This window comes from Curcuma longa, chromosome 2 (genome assembly GCF_044706935.1).
Source record: "Curcuma longa cultivar G26 ecotype Majalengka, Jawa Barat chromosome 2, ITB_CL_G26_1.1, whole genome shotgun sequence".
In the NCBI taxonomy this organism is placed as follows: Eukaryota; Viridiplantae; Streptophyta; class Magnoliopsida; order Zingiberales; family Zingiberaceae; genus Curcuma; species Curcuma longa.
Genome location: NC_133862.1, coordinates 9,166,871 through 9,185,977, shown reverse-complemented (window position 1 = coordinate 9,185,977; position 19,107 = coordinate 9,166,871). Strand labels below are relative to the sequence as shown.

Here is a 19,107-nt window from a genome sequence, read left to right as displayed (position 1 = left end):
TGAGATGATTGAGGCAATACTGCATATTGTTGTTGAATGTATAGCAGAGTCCTAATGAGTTAATGTCACTCAAGTTTACGATACTGCTATGAACTAAGATGTATGCATTTCGGTTTATGTTTTAAGGCATTGAATGAATCATTAATAAATTAACATTTCATTTGCATTTTAGTTTGTGATTTGACTCTTTGAATGAACCACTTTGTTTCTTCTTTAACATTAACTGAATGTAAAAGTTTCTGGATCAAATCCTAATCTTCTTTCTACTGAAATCAAGCAGGTTCACTGCGATGCAACTATTGCCTTCCCCCTACTTGTAGCTGCAACATTTGCAAAGAAGATTCACGAAATAGCCAACATCGAATTATAATTCGGTTTGATTTCCTTTCGACGATATGCTTACGGAATCTGAATATCTGGAGTTGGGAGACTGTTCAAGGTTGTTCAAATTTTTCGAGCATCCGCAAGGATCGGAAGCTCGAAAAATTCTGCAGCCGGCCTGGTTGAAAAAATTGAGCCCCGGTTGAAAAATTAGTCTGGATCCGCCACTGACAGTAGGAAACCATAACAAAATATATAGATCAAGATCACAACTAAGATAGCAAGATAATCAGTAAGGTAATTAACAACGAAATTAATTATGCACTTACAAACAATTCTGTGTTAACCAAGCACAGCAGTACCCACCTGATGTACGCACGTCGATAAAGAATCCCTCGTGTGTAACAGGATCGACCGTCGAGGTCCTCACGCAACAAATTGTAACCTTCACTTAACATGTAGAAGACTCGTTTAATTCCACAAGGCAATTTTGAGATTGAAGCACAATCCTAGAGAGGCACGCTCTGCTCCACTTATAGCTTGTTAATAGGTTCCATGCATCCATTAGTTGGGTGTGAAATTTCGTTTTGACCACGTATAGTACTTCCATCCCATAATTCACATCCCAATGTTAATCTGTCATTGGTAGAAATCACAAGAAGAACCAGACTTTCATTTGGAATATTGGACCTTTGGAAGATCTGATATTGGAAAAAAACTAGAACGCCGAATTGTTTCCCCATAAAGTCGTGACACACAATTCCATAGAAAGTGTTCTCCTTCAACAATTTGATACCATTCTAACTTAGCTTCTGATGCATCACGGGATAAGCGATGACCAAGTAATCGTCAAACTGCAAGTGCCTCAGAAGTGCTTTCATCAGACAGTCTCAAACATCTTGCCCTTCCTTGTATCCCCAACAGCTGGTCCTCCAAGCACGCGGACAATCTCGGCGGTACTCCCACCATCGTCAGATACAGGAAGAACATGGGCCACTCTGTTTGTAAGCCTCTTCATCTCTTCCACAACACCGTTGAACGCAGTCCCGCCTGAGAAAGCAAGCAATGAAGGCGGATCGCTAGGGTTAGATCTGGGCGAAGGGGAGGAGGAATGAGCGCGGCGCTGCGATTCGCGAAGGTGGCGGCAATGGAGACGGCTGAGGGGAGAGGACTAGGGTAGATGTTGCGATCCGGGCACGCTCTCTATAACCCCTCTCCGCCCACGATCGAGGGAAAAAGTTGGGAAGAGCAACTCGGGTTAAGGGATTCCTAACGGATTTCGGGTTTAACTCAAACCCGATTATATAGAAATTTGATGAGGAAAACCTTGTCGGTGTAAGCTTTGATCGTCAATTTTGTCAAGAAACAAAGTTTCTGTTTATTTTTTTTTAATTGGTTGTTTTCCTTTTATTCTTGTATCATCAAACGTTTCTGATAAAATATCTGTTTGATCATCTAATAACTCAGGTGTGAATGAATGCATTTATTTTTCTTGATCCAATTTTTGTTTCATAATATCATAACTTACAGGTATTGACAATGAATCAATCTCGACAATGACTTTCATTACAAGCAAGTCAAGATGGGATGGCAACATAGATCCATTATCAGATATGTTCACTTCTTGTCTTGAACTCGATCAAAGCTTCATCGATCTCGAGCTTTTCAAACTATCTCCAGTTTGGATACCTAACTATACGGTATATGATATCGTAAACATCAAAGTCCTGCACTTGCCATATGTAAACGAATTAAGGTTGAAACTCATTACTGTTTCTTCTTCAGGTTCCAATTTCTTCTTGAAGCATGTATCAGCTTCCGGCAACGAGTGCTCAATTTCCAAGTGGCTTATTAAATGATGAGATGCATTTCCTGTGAGCCTCCCTGTTGGGAATTTTATTTCCTAACTGTATGAATTCTAAACCAGATGAATTAGATAAAAGAAAATAAGACATGTACAATGATCTAATTTCATTAAGTTGTATAATAGAAAATAAATACATAAGATAAGATAAGATGATGAATCTAAATGCAACGGAGTAATCATCATCTATAAACGTCGTCCAAGACATCAGGAATCTTATTTCCTAAATGATGAGATGCATTTCCTGTGAGCCTCCCGTTGGGAATCTTATTTCCTAACATGAATTCTAAACAAGATGAACTAGATAAAAGAAAATAAGACATGCACAATGATCTAATTTTATTACGTTCTATAGCAGAAAATAAATACATAAGATAAGATGATGAATCTAAATGCAAGTAATCATCGTCTATGATGAAATCTAAAGAAGCAGAGGAGATGCAACGGAGTAATCATATGGAGCGTCTATAAAATACATTCGTCTAAGACATCAGAAATCCCACCAAATAGAGAAGCAGAGGAGATGGGTCTTTCGAAGAAACTAGGTTGACAGGTGTATTTAATTATTTTGAGAATGTTTTTAGTTTTTGAAATATGGATGAAAATATATAATAAATTGCCACTTTTCTTTTCATAAATACCTAATTACACCCAAATTAATTGTGGATTAACAGTATGAGTTAATGGATTCTACATATAAACTCCACATCCAATAGTTTAAACCCTCAATAAACATATGTATACATTTATAGATTTTGTTGTTTTTTAATGACTTGTCGTAGATTTGCATGTCATAAACCATCACTACTCTGATAAATTTTTATTGTTATTATTATTATTATTATTATTTTAGCTTTGTCATAAAATTCCTCTCGCTATTAGATACAACATAAATTTTCATTTGATATGAGTGCAAAAATTAAATAAAAATATCAGTCTTTAACCGTTAACCCGTGCCTCTTGGTATTTATTTTAAAGATGGATGAATTTATGATTTAGTGAAATAATTTACATTAAGATTAAAAAAATAAATTAAAATTTTCTTTTAAAAAGTATAAAAAATAAAGTTATTATTGAAAATTGGACAATTCCCCGTTTTACTATTTTTTATTGAATTATTTTGAAAATGTATTATTTCAACAAATAAGTTGATGAGTGAAATAGATAAAATTAAATTAATTTTCAATCTTCGATGATTTATTAAATTAAATGGATGGACTTCTTTGGAAAAAGGTTCGATTTGTCAAATTATTTAAAAACTATATGTTGATCGTTAACTGAGTAAACTAATTTCTCTTAATTTTTGTTAAAAAAAACAAATGCTTGTCAAATTAAATATGAAATAGCCTCTTTTATTGATTTTAAACAATAAATTATTTATTAAATTTCGTAGCTCATTTATAGAAAAATAAAATTATTAATAAATAATTAAATTATTTATATATTATGGGTGTTTGCTTTGATAAAATGCTCTTGAAATAATATAAATATTTTTTAGTTTTTAAATAATAATTTAAACTACTGCGGATTAAAGAAAAGGAAACGAAAAGAAAAAACAAACATCCCTTACATATGAAGAAAACCTTCATCAGCATCCTTCAATTACTAAAGAAAACCTTTTAATTACTTTAGAAAAAGAAAAAGAAAAAGACAAAAAATAAAGACAAAAACTAAATCCGGCAAGGATATTTATATTGCAAGGTAAAGCATGATACTTATACTACTCGATGAGCAAAAGAATATATACTTAACTTTGCTTGTGATTATGGACAAATCAAAGATGCTAATGGTAAGAAAGTTCATGTTCGTTTGCATATAAAATTAGTTTGCTTCATTACCATTCTCTACCAAAATCACTTGGAGATGGTTAGTCATCAAAGATCATGTGTCGTCGAGGAGGTATACCATTTTGCATCTTTATAATTATTTAATGATTTAGATGAAACTTATAACAAGGTTTTTAATTATATGCATGCCATTATCTTATGAGGGTCAGATATTTATTTATTGGTTGATCAATGCATGCCTCTTTCAATCATGATGATTTCCATTTATGGCTTGTCAAGTTTGAGTTGCGATTTATATGTATCTTATCCACTATTCGAGTAGTTGAGTTGTGGATTTGGGTTGTTTATTTATGTTAAGATACCTAAGTCACTCTCGACTAAAATTGATGATTATTTTTGCGGAGGGAGTATTTATGATATAGATTTGAGGATGAGTAATTAATCAAGGGGAAGATGAACCATGGTCTAAGATAATAAGAAGAGTTTTTTGGAAAATGATCGATCATGATTGGGGAATTGGATATGTTGAGTCATGTGTTGATTGGATTTTAAAAATAATATTGTTATTTGTGACAATAATGAGTGAGTGACTTGGGGTTGAATTATATATATGGTGTATGTGATATAGAGATACAAAATTTATGAGATGCATAATTATGAATGTTGAATGAAGTGTTTATTAGAGATTTGTGATATTGCAAAATATGATATTTTGATTTTATGTGGTGACCTATGAGTGTATTAGATTTTCTTCTTTTTTTTAAAGATCATTTGAGTTTTGTGATATTATCTAAGCCAAGATATTAGTGTAAGTGGTCAAATTTTCAAGTGCTACATGATGTGGTTATTTATGAGAATAATTTGTATTGATTATATTATGGATTTAAATTGTGAATTGAGTGGATTATAAACTATGTTATGGAATATGGTTTGAAATTTAAAAGTAGTATATGTTAGGACCTTGTGAGCTATGGAGGAGAGAGGCAATTAGTTCTAATTCGCGTTGTTTGAAAACTTTGCATAGTAGAAGATTTCGACGCCAAAACATAGTTCACACAATCGCTAACTCGGGTGGTTTATTTGGGTCACCGCTTCCCAAGATGACTACGTCCAAGACTAAACCTATTGTTCAACCACCTCTATTGATTTTCTCATTCTCGGACCAAATTCAAAGGTGAAAAAACCTTTTACAACAATATTACAATACAAGCAGAAAAATTGAAGCAAGAAGAAATTACAAATATTTACTTGAGAGATTTGACTTCTCCTTCTTCAAATGCTTGCACCAAAAATGGTGTCAAACTCAAAGTAATCTCTACAAGAAATTTGCACGAAAATATTTGGCTCGAGATGAGAGCTCTACCTTGCAATGGAGTGTTTTGCCCACTTATATGAATGTTTGACTTGAATAGAAGTGCATACCTCACCGTTCAATGTTCAATGTTCAATGTTGATAGATTCCATTGGAGTATAAAATCTTACGCAAATGATTAGAATCTTACCTTAGAGTAGAAAAAGATCTCAACTATGAATTTTATCTCTATTTTAATTTCATAAAATTATTATCTAATAGTTTTTTTTAACATCTAAGAGTCGCCACAAATTTAACATTTAATGTGATTATTATCTTGCTAATTTAATTTTTAAATTTAAATGTATAAAAAACGTTATATTCATTTAAATTATTTATACTTGATTAAAAATGAGTCATCGAATAAATTTTCTTTATTAACTCAACTTGTTTACAACTCTAGTTCCTTAATTAATAATTGTGCATAATTGCTCATCTCATTATGCATAAATCAAGTTATCATTTTTTAAAACCTTAGATAGTAGTAAATGTTATTAATTTTAAATCCAAAATAAACATATGATTTGAAATGCAGATTATCCGAATTGATTATTAATAAGATATATGTTTTTAAATATATAAAAATTATTACAATATGATCTGTAAATAATCTTCTTACATTTATCAATTTAGATTATATCTTTAAGCTAATGGATAAGCATGCACCAAGTTTTAGTTATTAAGATATATTTTTTATCACTAATTATTAACGCCATAAAATCATAATTCACATGGTTATCATCTAAATATGATAGCATTTTAAAGATAAAAAAAACTTTCAGGAGTAAAATAAAATAAATTTATTTTAAAATTTTAGAGCACATAGAAAAGTAAAAAATTTAGAGGGGTGAAATATAAATTTAAAATGGACAAAATTGTAATTGTAAGTTCTTGCAGCGTTAATCTTAGAAACTGAATCCAAACTCCAGCGTTATATAAAAGTTTAACGCCCTTCCGCTTTTTCGTTTCAGTTGCTCACGAAGCTTAGCCGCTTTCTTCCGCTTCTCGCTTATCTCACGGCGTGAGCGAGTGCTAGAGATGAGGTAGACAGGCGCGCCACTATAAAAATAATAATATTTAACGATCAAAATTTCGATCACTATTCGATCATTAAATTCATTTAACGAACAAATAGAGATAAAAAAAATCATAAAAAATTTATCGCAATCCCATTTAACGATCGAAATATATTTCGATCGTTAATTAGTGACCGAACTGGTGTTCAATTGTTAAAATTAGCGATCAAAATAGTATTTGATGACTAATTATAACGACCGAAATATCAGTCAGTTGGAATTGATCCCTTATTTCATTATGGTAACTTTGTCACCCCCTAGACCCCACAGGGATAAAAAAAACAAAAATAAAAACATGTTACTAGATATAGTGTTTCTTTCACCGTTAAGTATTGAGTAGAGATTTGGACTTAGGCTAAATATTAGAATCATTACTTAGAGTAGAAAAAGTTCTAACTCTGAATTTTATATTTATTTTAATTTCATAAATTTATTATTTAATAGTTTTTTTAATAGCCACAAATTTAACATTTAATGTGATTATTATCTTGCTAATTTAATTTTTATATTTGTTATCATTTTTTAAAACCTTAGATAGTAGTAAATGTTATTAATTTTAAATCCAAAATAAACATATGATTTGAAATGCAGATTATCCGAATTGATTATTATTAATAAGATGTTTTTAAATATATAAAAATTATTACAATATTATCTGTAAATAATCTTCTTACATTTATCAATGTAGATTATATCTTTAAGCTAATGGATAAGCAACAAGTTTTAATTAGTTATTAAGATATATTTTTTATCACTAATTATTAACGCCATAAAATCATAATTCACATGGTTATCATCTTATCATCTCTTTTATAGTTTATCAGTACTAGTGATTAGATAAATAAAATGATAAGTTTTTTTTTTTAAAAAAAATATGAGAGCATTTTAAAGATTAAAAAAAACTTTCAGGGGTAAAATAAAATGAATTTGTTTTAAAATTTTAGAGCACATAGAACAAATTTAGAGGGGTGAAATTTAACTTTAGGATGGGCAAAATTGTAATTATAAGTTCTTGCAGCATTAATCAATCCAAACTCCAGCGCTATATAAAAGTTTAATGCCCTTCCTCGAGAAGCTTAGCCGCTTTCTTCTGCTTCTCGCTTATCTGTGCCGGAGATGAGGTAGACGGGCGCGCTGCCTTTGTTCATCGCCGGCGTTCGAATATCTGTATTCTTTCGCTTGGGTAATCTTCCTATTTCCCTCTTGTTTTTTCTAAATCTTCTATTTATTTGAGCAAGAATATATAGAAATTTGATGAGGAAAACCTTGTCGGTGTAAGCTTTGATCGTCAATTTTGTCAAGAAACAAAGTTTCTGTTTATTTTTTTTAATTGGTTGTTTTCCTTTTATTCTTGTATCATCAAACGTTTCTGATAAAATATCTGTTTGATCATCTAATAACTCAGGTAATGAATGCATTTACCAGTTTCATAATATCATAACTTACAGGTATTGACAATGGATCAATCTCGAGAAGCCATGCGTGGGGCATATGATGATCGGCAATCATCCTCAATCTTCGACAATCCCAACACTTTCTCCGATGAGCTCGATTCGATACTCATGTCCAACTGGGTCGACGACGCAACGGAAAGCATGATGATCGAATGGCCATTTGATGATCAAAAGATTGTTCCGGATAGCTCGCAGATAGGAGATGAGTTTGTGACAGGAACGCAATGTTTCTCTGCAGGCTGTGATCCCTCATTACAAGCAAGTCAAGATGGGATGGCATCAGGAACCAAAGGGGTTGATTTTCCCCACAATGACATAGCTCCATTATCAGATATGTTCACTTCTTGTCTTGAACTCGATCAAAGCTTCATCGATCTCGAGCTTTTCAAACTATCTCCACTTTGGATACCTAACTATACGGTATATGATCATATCGTAAACATCAAAGTCCTGCACTTGCCATATGTAAACAAAGGTTGAAACTCAATACTGTTTCTTCTTCAGGTTCCAATTTCTCCTGGAAGCATGTATCAGCTTCCGGCAACGAGTGCTCCATTTCCAAGTCGCTTGTTAAATGATAAGATGTATGAAAACGATATTCTTCAAATATTTTCCTGTGAGCCTCCCCATGATCTTCCAGTTCCTGCCCAAAAGGTAATCCATACTCACTACAGCTTTCTTCAGTACAGATCTATCTAGTTATTTTGAGAATGTTTTTAGTTTTTGAATGTTCAGCAAAAAGACTCATTGATGATCGAAGAAGCCTGCAAGGATACCTTGCAGAGCCAAAGACCTGCCCAATCCATCGAAACTGATAATAATGGCGTAGCAGGGCTTGGTCATCCGTCGGCCATCATCAGTGATCAGCAGCAGGGCGCTGCTGATATCGTTCAACCTACGAGAGGAACTCCTGTTGTCAATGGTTCTTCAGTTAAGGATGGATACAATTGGAGGAAGTATGGGCAAAAAAATGTGAAAGACAGTAATTTTCCGAGAAGCTATTACAAATGCACCTATCCTCGCTGCCAAATGACGAAAAAGGAAGAACGCAGTCTTCAAGGAAACCTCACTGAAATAATCTACAAAGGGGTTCACAATCACCCCGAACCAAATCCCTCTTCTAGAGCTTCTTCATACCCCGAGAATGATGCTCATCATGTTGTCCAGGGAGATGAAACTGACTCTAAAAGACAGTTAACTTCTATCTTTGTTTCTCTTCTTACTTCATTGAGCAAGAGAAAGTTTGTCTTCTTCTCCTTCTCCTTCTTTCTTATTTCATGTTTGTTCATGTCTTTGGTTGCAGAAAGATGGAATTCAATGCTACTGAAATAATGCGCTCATCCTCAAGATCCGCTCGTCAAGTTAAATATTTGGTTCTAGCGTACGCCGACTTTGACATTATCAACGACGGGTATCGTTGGCGCAAGTATGGCTCAAAGATTGTGAAAGGAAACACAAATCCAAGGTACGTACAGTATCGGTTCCATTCACTGGGAACTCCAACATGAAGTATGAGAAGTTGATGTATGGGTGCAGGAGTTACTACAGGTGCACCGATTCAGGGTGCAAAGCAAGGAAGCTCGTAGAGAGGTCGCCGGATGATTTCAAGAAGCTGATGACGACGTATGAAGGCACCCATAACCATGGAGTTCCAGGACCCAAAAACAGCACCAGCAGCAGCAAATGTACTGCGAACTCTGCCATCGGTTCATCTGTGAGGCCATCTGTACTTCCTCAAGCGAATGGCAGCCTCGTGCCGAGATTTGGGTGCCCCAATATCGTTTCCTTACCAAGGTCCCTCCCCAACCTACCTGCTGCTGTGAATGCATTGGGCGGCACGGTTGCTGCGGCACCATTGCCCACGAGGATGCGGATGCCGATTCTTCCTCAGCTTAGCTCTTACTCGGGCTGCCGTCGCCCTCTTCAGCCAGGTATGATGACGATGATGATGCCCAAATTAGAGTCCATAATTCAACCCCCTCTGTCAAAGACGCAGCTGGCTTTGCATCAGTTTTAGAACAGAACGGAAAATTGGAAACCAAAGTCATCTGTAAAATATCAACATATAAGACTACTCATGGAAACTTATTAGTCCCACATTCCATCTTTGTTTAAGAAAGCTTGGTTGTGGTTTGTCAAGAATCAATCTGAGAACAGAGTAGGCTCTCCAAGTAGCTAATGAGTTTTTTTTTTTTTACCCCTCCAGTCCGCTGTCAACGACCTTTGGGAAGTTTATAATTTGGATTTGTTCAACAGAGAGCAAGGCAAAAGAACGCAGTGAAACAATTTATGGTCGATGCATGTTAGAAGGGAAAAAAAAACTTAGGTCTTATTAAAATGGGACATAAACATGAGTTTTTTGTCCAAGAAGCATCAAATTCTGCTTAATTTGCTGCAGGATTTAACAATTGGCAAGCTTGACTGTTCATGCAGTCTGATCAATCCACCAGTTCATAGTCTTTACTTAATAGAATCAAATATGACCTAACTACTATAAATCCCTAAGAAATGACTAAGATATACAAGTTAGTTTTACTTACAATTGCTTGAGAGCTCATGCCGTTGTCTGTCTCATCTCACAGTCTGGATTGAGTAAATCGAAAATACATACAACGAAAATCCAAAGAAACATTACGGACCTTGCAACCCAACGAAAATTCAAAAGACTCTAATCTGCTCTGATACCAAAATAATTGGTATCAGATAAACTACAAATACAACGACAAATCCAATGACAATTCCGACCGAAATCGAAAATGAACTTTCCACCCTAAGCTCTGATACCACTAAATTGGTATCAGATAGACTAAAAATACGACAAATCCCCAAAGATCTAACTGCTCTGATACCATAAAATTGTTACGACCTAAGAGATGGCTGTCCGAAAAAATTTCGATAGCATCTTCCCTGTAACAATTCAACTTTCCCTGAATACAATTTTACATAGGGCCCACACGGCCACTCAACAGCATACATATGTATTATATCCACTAAACAAAGGCCCACACGGCCATAAACCTCATATCCAACACATGCAACAAACTATCAATCACAACAACAACGAAGCCACATACAACAACGAAAAATCCTAAAGCACATCGGTAGTGCTCACAACAAAACCGAGCGACAAACTCAATAAGTCTACGATACAGAAATTTTACAGCAGAATTCTAACAAAATCCATATCCACATGAATACGAGCATAAATCCAACCACATATATATACACCAAAACTCCACAAACCACGCATCGAAAACAAACCAAAACGACAACCAAATCAAACCAGAAAATCATATGAAGGCACCCAAACTGGTACTTCTCCTGCTGTGAGATAGGGGGCAGACTGGCAGATCTCCAAGCTCCAAAAGACGTCCTTACCTGTTACCTGGGGAGGAAACAAAGAGACCCCCCAGGGTCTGGGTAGTGAGTATACAATACTCAGTAGGTATAAACAAATAAGTGCACAACATAAAAATATCTAAGCAAACAACATGATATCATACAGGATCAATAACCTATGTACAACAACAAATATCATGCAATACAATTGCAGTCATATATCAGCAAGTGTAATAGTCACTGACATGTAACAACTAGTGCAATGATCACAAATGCAAAAGACAACTACCAACAATGTATGCACATATGCAATGCATGGTCACTGTCTGCACTCGCCACCCCCAGACACTCACCCAGTGCAGTGAACTGAGGCGCACGACAGGAAAACCGCACTCGCTCCAACAACAAACCACTACTAAACAAGTGGGGAGCGGGCGGGATCAGGAGGGTTATATAGCCAGTCCTGGTTGTACCCAACTTAGCGCAACAATTGCTCTCACTTTTAGGCCACTATCACACAGCGACAAATGAGGCCAACAACAACAATGATGAACAACATATCTACTACTATCATGTATGTGTCATGATGCTCAATGCAACAGTTAAGCCTATATTTAATCAGGCATAATCAACAGATCACACAATGGTATCGAACAACGAGTAAGGTACTAATCACAGTAAAGTATCATCAACATAGGACAACAGTAGGAAACCATAACAAAATATCATAGATCAAGATCACAACTAAGATAGCAAGATAATCAGTAAGGTAATTAACAACGAAATTAATTATGCACTTACAAACAATCCTGTGTTGACCAAGCACAGGAGTACCCACCTGATGTACGCACGTCGATAAAGAATCCCTCGTGTGTAACAGGATCGACCGTCGAGGTCCTCACGCAACAAATTGTAACCTTCACTTAACATGTAGAAGACTCGTTTAATTCCACAAGGCAATTTTGAGATTGAAGCACAATCCTAGAGAGGCACGCTCTGCTCCACTTATAGCTTGTTAATAGGTTCCATGCATCCATTAGTTGGGTGTGAAATTTCGTTTTGACCACGTATAGTACTTCCATCCCATAATTCACATCCCAATGTTAATCTGTCATTGGTAGAAATCACAAGAAGAACCAGACTTTCATTTGGAATATTGGACCTTTGGAAGATCTGATATTGGAAAAAAAACTAGAACGCCGAATTGTTTCCCCATAAAGTCGTGACACACAATTCCATAGAAAGTGTTCTCCTTCAACAATTTGATACCATTCTAACTTAGCTTCTGATGCATCACGGGATAAGCGATGACCAAGTAATCGTCAAACTGCAAGTGCCTCAGAAGGTAATAAAAATGATCGTATGTATGCACATATACATGCATAAATCGGGTGAATGACTTGCACTCTACCTGAAAAAGATGTATCATATGTTCATGGCGTGAACGACCCGCAATCTACCCATACAAAATATATCATGTGAATGCACATATACAAACACACATATATATATATAGGATGAACGACCTGCAATCCATCTGAAAAGTGTCTCACGTAAGACGAATAGGATGAACGACCTGTAATCTACCCTGTGAGGAAAATTTCATCTCAATTTGTTCGAAGTTTAGGTACACACAGAAAGATTCGAAAGCTCTTTTGAATTGCGGAGCAAAGAGTACTATATTTATAGAGTTATTTGCCTCATTACTCTGATATAATTAATCTCATATCTTTTATAACAATTAGAACTGAAATTTCGTAACACGAGAGTTACATTCCCTTCTTTATTAACTTGGTTAAGAAGTTGTTTAACTTCTGACTAGCATCAAGTCGAAGCTTTCTCTCGTATTATTCAATTTTCGATAATAATGTCATTTACATTATTTGTTCACTTCAAATTCTCATGAGGTTTGCATCCTCTTTTAGAAAATTATCTAAAATTCCCCCTATCTCTCAATTTCCTAATCTAAATGGCATTGATTAATTTTGATAGGGTGCAAATTTTGATACACAACACGTATAAAAGAACAACCAAGTACAAAGATATGATCAAGCAAATCGAAGTATATACAAGCATGTTATTTTTTTCTCTACTAGATAGAATATAAACCTGAGCCCACAATCAAAACCAACTGCCGTTGCATTTTGTTTGCTTCTTCAGGGCAAAATACCCCATTTATTTTCTTCTTATATGGTCTATACACAAACACAACTCGTGCTCATGCCATGAGCAGCAATTTATTATTATTATTATTTTCTCAAAGATTATCAAATGGTATTGTACTAAACTAATACATGTTTGTTGTTATCTTAAGAATGGGATAGCAAGGACTCTAAATCAAAACTATGGATGCATCATCAACAATCTTATCTGCGATAGTTCTGAAATTTCCCAGTGAAATTAAAAGCTCAATACGATGATTCATAATCACAGCTTACACTGGTAGCAGTGATCACAAATCAAATTCTTACAGACCAAAATGGTTTAATGAAAAATATTCCCAACCTACTATAAGAACCTTTTGGTGTTTCATAAAACTCAGAGAACCTCTTGTCGTACTTTTCAAGCAGGAGGAAGTTATTAGGCCAAAAAAAAAAACATATTGGAGAACGATGATATAGCTAAAGTTGCATCTCAATTGCACCCATGGAAACAAAGATACCTAAGCGCTGGAGGAAGGCTAACTCTCATTTACAGTGCTTTCATTCACGAGGTGATTTATCCTGAGACAGTCTATCTGCTTCTTGCATGAATGATCAGAGAGATTGATAAAATTCGATGAAGCTTCCTATTGTTTTAAGTATCACAGTAGCAGTCGAAAGGACCTTGCTCAGTAGCATGGACCATGCACCAACCCCTACTTCATTCGGGGATTAATTGTTCATCATAAACTTACAAAAGCATAATCAGTCTCAACTGATGCATGATAGTGGTGTTCTACTGCAGCACAGTGAAGCAACAACAACCCTTGCTGTGAAGCGCCGAACTAAAAAAAAACACACAACGCAAAAACCCACAACCATCGAGCAGGAAGAAAGGAATCCAGATTATTCTCTTGTAAAGCATTCACTATAAAAAAAGAACGAATTAGCGACGGAATTATTCCGTCGCTAGTCGGTCGCTAATCGACATTAGCGACCGATTAGAGATGGAAACGATCGGACGCGAAAAATTTAGTCGTTGACGTCACTTTAGCGACGGAATTTATATGTCCGTCACTAATTAGCGACGAACATTAAAATTTAGTCGCAAAAAAATAGCGACGGAATAAAATAATCGTCGTAAAAATTTAGAGACGGATATTTATTAGTTCCGTCGCTAATTAGCGACGGATAATAAATTACCGTCGCTAAATCCGCTTAATGGCTACGTAAAAATTACCACAAATAGCGACGGATATTTTTTGTTCCGTCGCTAATTAGCGACGGCGGATTTTATTTCCGTCGCTAATTAGCGACGGAAATATTTTATTTCCGTCGCTAATTAGCGACGGAACAAAAAACATCCGTCGTTAATTCCAGAAAACTACACGTGTATTGCTCTTGCAAATAGCGACGGATATGAAAAAATCCGTCGGTAAAATTTGTATTTTTTTTTAATTTTTTTTTTGTTTTCCATTTTCCCTATATACAATACATAACAATAAAACAATACATCTAATACAACATCTATCATAAATGTCCAACAATCCGCTAATATAACACAAATATCCAACAATCTGATACAATAACATCAATATATCTGCATACACTGATACTATGATACTGTCTAAAATGTCAAAATACAATATCTGTGCTGTTGAACAAGGCCTTGTCAAAGCTGTTCATTTGAAAATACAAATATGTAGAATCCTCTGTCAGCAATCTGTGCTGCTGGCATCACCAGTCTGTCCCATGGAAGTTTTCCATAATGCTTCCAAGCCTCATGCAAGCCTGCAACTTCCCCTGGAACAGCTATTGAGAGAGCACCACTTCCTTTAAGTGTAGCATTTCCAGCATACATATTCTGCAAGCATCGGCAAAGAAAAAAATTATTCCTTTTGAACAGAAACTTTTAAAATGCAATTCTCTTAATATTCACTTGAACTATGAAGTGGAAATTTGTAGAAGCCATATGTAAGAGAGAAATAAAGTATGTTTCGCTCATTTTGGTCAAGTGTTGAGAAAGTTCTTTGCTACCTCAACGAAACCATCAACCATGTCCTTCTTCAGCCAACTCCAATCCTTTAGCCTCCATGCCAGTTAGCTTACCGTCCAACATCATTAGTGGGTCCTGCAAGAAATAGCAAACTGTGATATATTCCTCTACTAGAGCTGAATAAAGAGTTGTAGTCATACAATTGCTAAGCTCATTTTGTTCAGAACTTGCTATGAGAACTTAGCATTACTTTATCCATGTTAAACTCTAATTTTCGGCATCCACATGAAGCCCATTAAGATTGATTTCAAGTGTCTTCGTTCTCAAAGCACCATTAGCATTAAATTGGCAAAGCACCATTAGCACCCATTAGCATTAGAACAAGAGACGTTAGCTATGTTTTCACCCATTAGCACCAACAATTGTGCACTTTAATTAACTCATAAATTGGCCATTACTCCAAAAATCTCCAACAAGAGGTAGAATATAAAGGAATACCTGCTGGATGATATCAGTGGTAACTTGATTTGGGGAAGCATAGGCTGCCATCATGGTGCTTCAAACCAGCCTTTGTTTTTTTTTTCCTGTCAAAACTCTAAATGCCTTCTCTCCACTCCTCTGTTGGTTATACTTGTAAGAGACAAGAGTAACAGGATATGAAAGGACAGGTAGTCACCTTCGGCTTTGTGCTTCAACGGAGGCAATTTATCAATAGTAAGTTGATCAACCATCTCTGTGAATTAGGATTACATTTGGACACTAAACATAAAGCATCAAGTAACTAGTAAATGTAGAGTTAATAAAGCATACAGGTGATGTTTAAGAGGATAGTTTTTTCACACAAAAAATGCTAAAGCACCATCAGTAACAAAATATCATACAATAGTTTCAACAACCAGTAATAGTACTGTCACACAAAAAATTATAAAGCACCACCAACCCAGCTAAAAGAGAAGATCCTACAAAAAAGACAATAAAAATTGTTAGAATAGAAATTTCATCTTCCAAATTAAACAGAAATTTCATCTTCCATATTCTACCAATAAGTTTTTGGATCCGAAAGAAGCTCACCGGTATAAGAACCATATTACAAGATACAAAAATACAATGATATAAAGTTACGTACAAAATTCTACTTACCTCGCAGGCAACTACTGATCAGGGGCATTAGGGTCTTGAGTTTCATTGTTTAGGAAGTCTTCGAACGATTGAGTACAACCAAGTGGGAGTAGCGGTACACTCATGCACCCTCAATTTGATCATCGTCCTCATCGTCGTAAGCCCCCATGCCCTTCTGCATGCTAGCAAATGAGAAGTTCCGTAGACCAATCCGATCATATGTCTCCACCATAGGCTTGATGGTGCTCTTAGTGACATTGATGCCTAACGATGCAAGCTATGATGTAATGATGTTTCCTAAGAGCATATGAATCTTCTTTTGATTGGGATTGTAAAATACATTATGCAACGAAATACATTTATAGCAACATCGATATCTAACCTCTGCCTAAATGGATATAACATGAAAAGATGACTTAACCTCAGATTAGCTAAGCCAAGGGTAACAATGGGAAGAATACACCTAACAATGACCTTATAGAGGACATTGTCAACAGTAGTAGACCATTTGTAGAAAATATCTTCGTACTCAGAGATCTAAGACAATGATAAAAGGACTCGAACATTGAGTTAATGGCAATCTGATCAAAAGGCTCGGGAGGGGCTCTTGAAATGATGGATAACACACAAAAGAGCTATCTGAGGGTCTGCATCATAGAAACGTCCTAAGGATGTCCAAGGTGAAATCTAGGTCATATTTAGCCACACAACTCCTATAAATTTGTCCATCATCAACAGATGGTAGGTTGTTTTAAAATTCAGCTATCATGATCGCAATAAACTAACCTTTTCTAGATAATGGGTTATAATGTTGACCACATCTGGACATTGGGCATAGAAAAATGAATCATATAAGTACCGTGCAAGAATGATTTGGAACCTCCTAGTTTGAAATTTTTAATGCAACTCTTCATGTGGGAATGTAGAATTACTAGATACTCTAACCCTAGATGCACTGTCCCTAGAGATACCCTCATCGTCTTCGATCCTACGTTTTTGTCAAATGAATGCATGAATGCATCGACAATATAATTATGATCTTCGAAAAGAGATATAATGAAATGAAAATAAAATCACAATCGTTACCTAAGTGCCATTGATTGTGGAGGAGTAGGATCAATCAAACTGTTGAAGTTGATATAGATCACCTGCTGTAGAGGAATGAGTTCAATTGCCAAAGAGGGATCACTTGCCGTGGAGTGATCACTCGTCGAAGAAACATTGGAGAGGACACCAAACCCCTAAATTTAGATGATAGGAAATAGGATGACTGCACTAAAATGGTCGAAATGACACTGGCCGAAAGACCTCTAGCTAGCGAATCACCGAAGAAACCTCACTTACCAAGGTTAACAATGGCTAGGGCTGGAGATGACGTTGAGGGAAAATTTTACGAGAGATGTTGTTGAGAAAAGAGTTAGGGAATCAAGGGTTAGGGTTAGGGTTAAGGGGAGTTTAAATGTTACAACCCGAGAGGCCGTTCGAAAAATTTTGATAGCATCTCTCCAGAAGGTCAAATACACGCAGTTGGAAAACACGACAAGTGTATAAAATATATATACAACCATATCGAATATGACCAAATTTATTACAACCATATCGAACTACATCTAAAAGCGAATAAACCCCAAAACTTATTAAACCTTCGAATGTGAGATGTAAGCAGCCGACCAATCTCCAAGCTCCAAGGAAAATCTATCGGCTACTTGGGGAGACAAAAAATCCCAGGGTCTGGGTGGTGAGCAACAAATACTTAGTGGGTACAGGGAAGAAGTGCATGTAAATGTTAAACAACAAGAATAATAATTGTGTAACATCTAGAACGAATAAATATAGAAGAAGTAGATTAATAATCAACGGGTACCGAAATTAGCAAATAACACGAATCATGATAGTAGGAATCATGCAAATGTAGCCATGTATGTAATGACACGCAATGCAATAATCATAGCAGACTAATGCAACAACCTTGGCAGGTAAGTGCAACAACCGCAACATATGAATAAAGTAAACTATATAAACCTACCAACAAATGCATGTAAAAACGCAGCCAATAACGCAATCAAATGCAAGTCACTGTCCGCACTCTACACTCCCCAGTCACTCCTCGAAGATGAACTGAGGGGCCAAACAGGACATAATCAAATGTCAGTCCCTGTCCGTACTCTACACTCCCCAGTCACCCCCCCCCCCCTCGGGACAGGGAACTAAGGGGGCCAAACAGGATGTAACCAAATGCAAGTCCCTGTCCGCACTCTACAATCCCCAGTCACCCCCCCCCCCCTCGGGGCAATGAACTGAGGGGCTAAATAGGACGTACTGCACAACTCCAACAACTGACCACTAACAATAAGTGGAGAGTGGCAGTGTAGCAGGAGGGCAATATAGCCAATCTTGGTCGCACCCAAATATAATGCAACCTCTTACCCATGTGCCACCTCAACACGGTGTCGGGTAAGAGCCAACAACCCGAATGCCACTCCCTACTCTTAGACCGCACACCCACATATGAGCTTTCAAGGTAGTATGCTTGAGCCACGGATCCGACCTCGAACTACCATCAGAGCCAGTACTCTTTAACTACCCCTACCCCAGAAGAAAGAGAACCAAAGAACCTGGGGGACGAGGAAAGAATACCAGACCTTTCACTCTACTTGAA

General features: G+C 36.1%; 1 protein-coding gene, 1 long non-coding RNA gene and 1 pseudogene across 2 annotated transcripts; 1 reads left to right on the top strand and 2 right to left on the bottom strand.

Annotated features, from left to right (window-relative positions):
* Nucleotides 1–310: 310 nt before the first annotated feature.
* On the bottom strand, nucleotides 311–1,918 carry LOC141821550 (uncharacterized protein YNL011C-like; annotated as a pseudogene).
* A 5,938-nt stretch (nucleotides 1,919–7,856) lies between these two features.
* LOC141821549 (uncharacterized) lies at nucleotides 7,857–9,870 on the top strand. The gene is made up of 5 exons (XM_074708943.1): nucleotides 7,857–8,273; nucleotides 8,358–8,507; nucleotides 8,574–9,046; nucleotides 9,157–9,318; nucleotides 9,390–9,870. The coding sequence occupies exons 1-5, from the start codon at nucleotides 7,857–7,859 to the stop codon at nucleotides 9,868–9,870; spliced, it is 1,683 nt and encodes a 560-aa protein (XP_074565044.1).
* A 5,178-nt stretch (nucleotides 9,871–15,048) lies between these two features.
* Nucleotides 15,049–15,883, bottom strand: LOC141817000 (uncharacterized). Its single transcript, XR_012600766.1, has 3 exons — nucleotides 15,828–15,883; nucleotides 15,371–15,464; nucleotides 15,049–15,197 (listed from the first exon to the last, which is right to left on the bottom strand). It is a non-coding gene; the product is annotated as an uncharacterized LOC141817000 (long non-coding RNA).
* Nucleotides 15,884–19,107: the final 3,224 nt, after the last annotated feature.

Excerpts from the sequence above, each read along its gene's own strand:
- LOC141821549 (XM_074708943.1), top strand. The coding sequence starts at position 7,857 with ATGGATCAATCTCGAGAAGCCATGCGTGGGGCATATGATGATCGGCAA. Across the intron at positions 8,274-8,357 it reads TTTGGATACCTAACTATACG|GTTCCAATTTCTCCTGGAAG; the intron begins GTATATGATCAT and ends TTTCTTCTTCAG. Across the intron at positions 8,508-8,573 it reads TTCCAGTTCCTGCCCAAAAG|TTTTTGAATGTTCAGCAAAA; the intron begins GTAATCCATACT and ends GAATGTTTTTAG.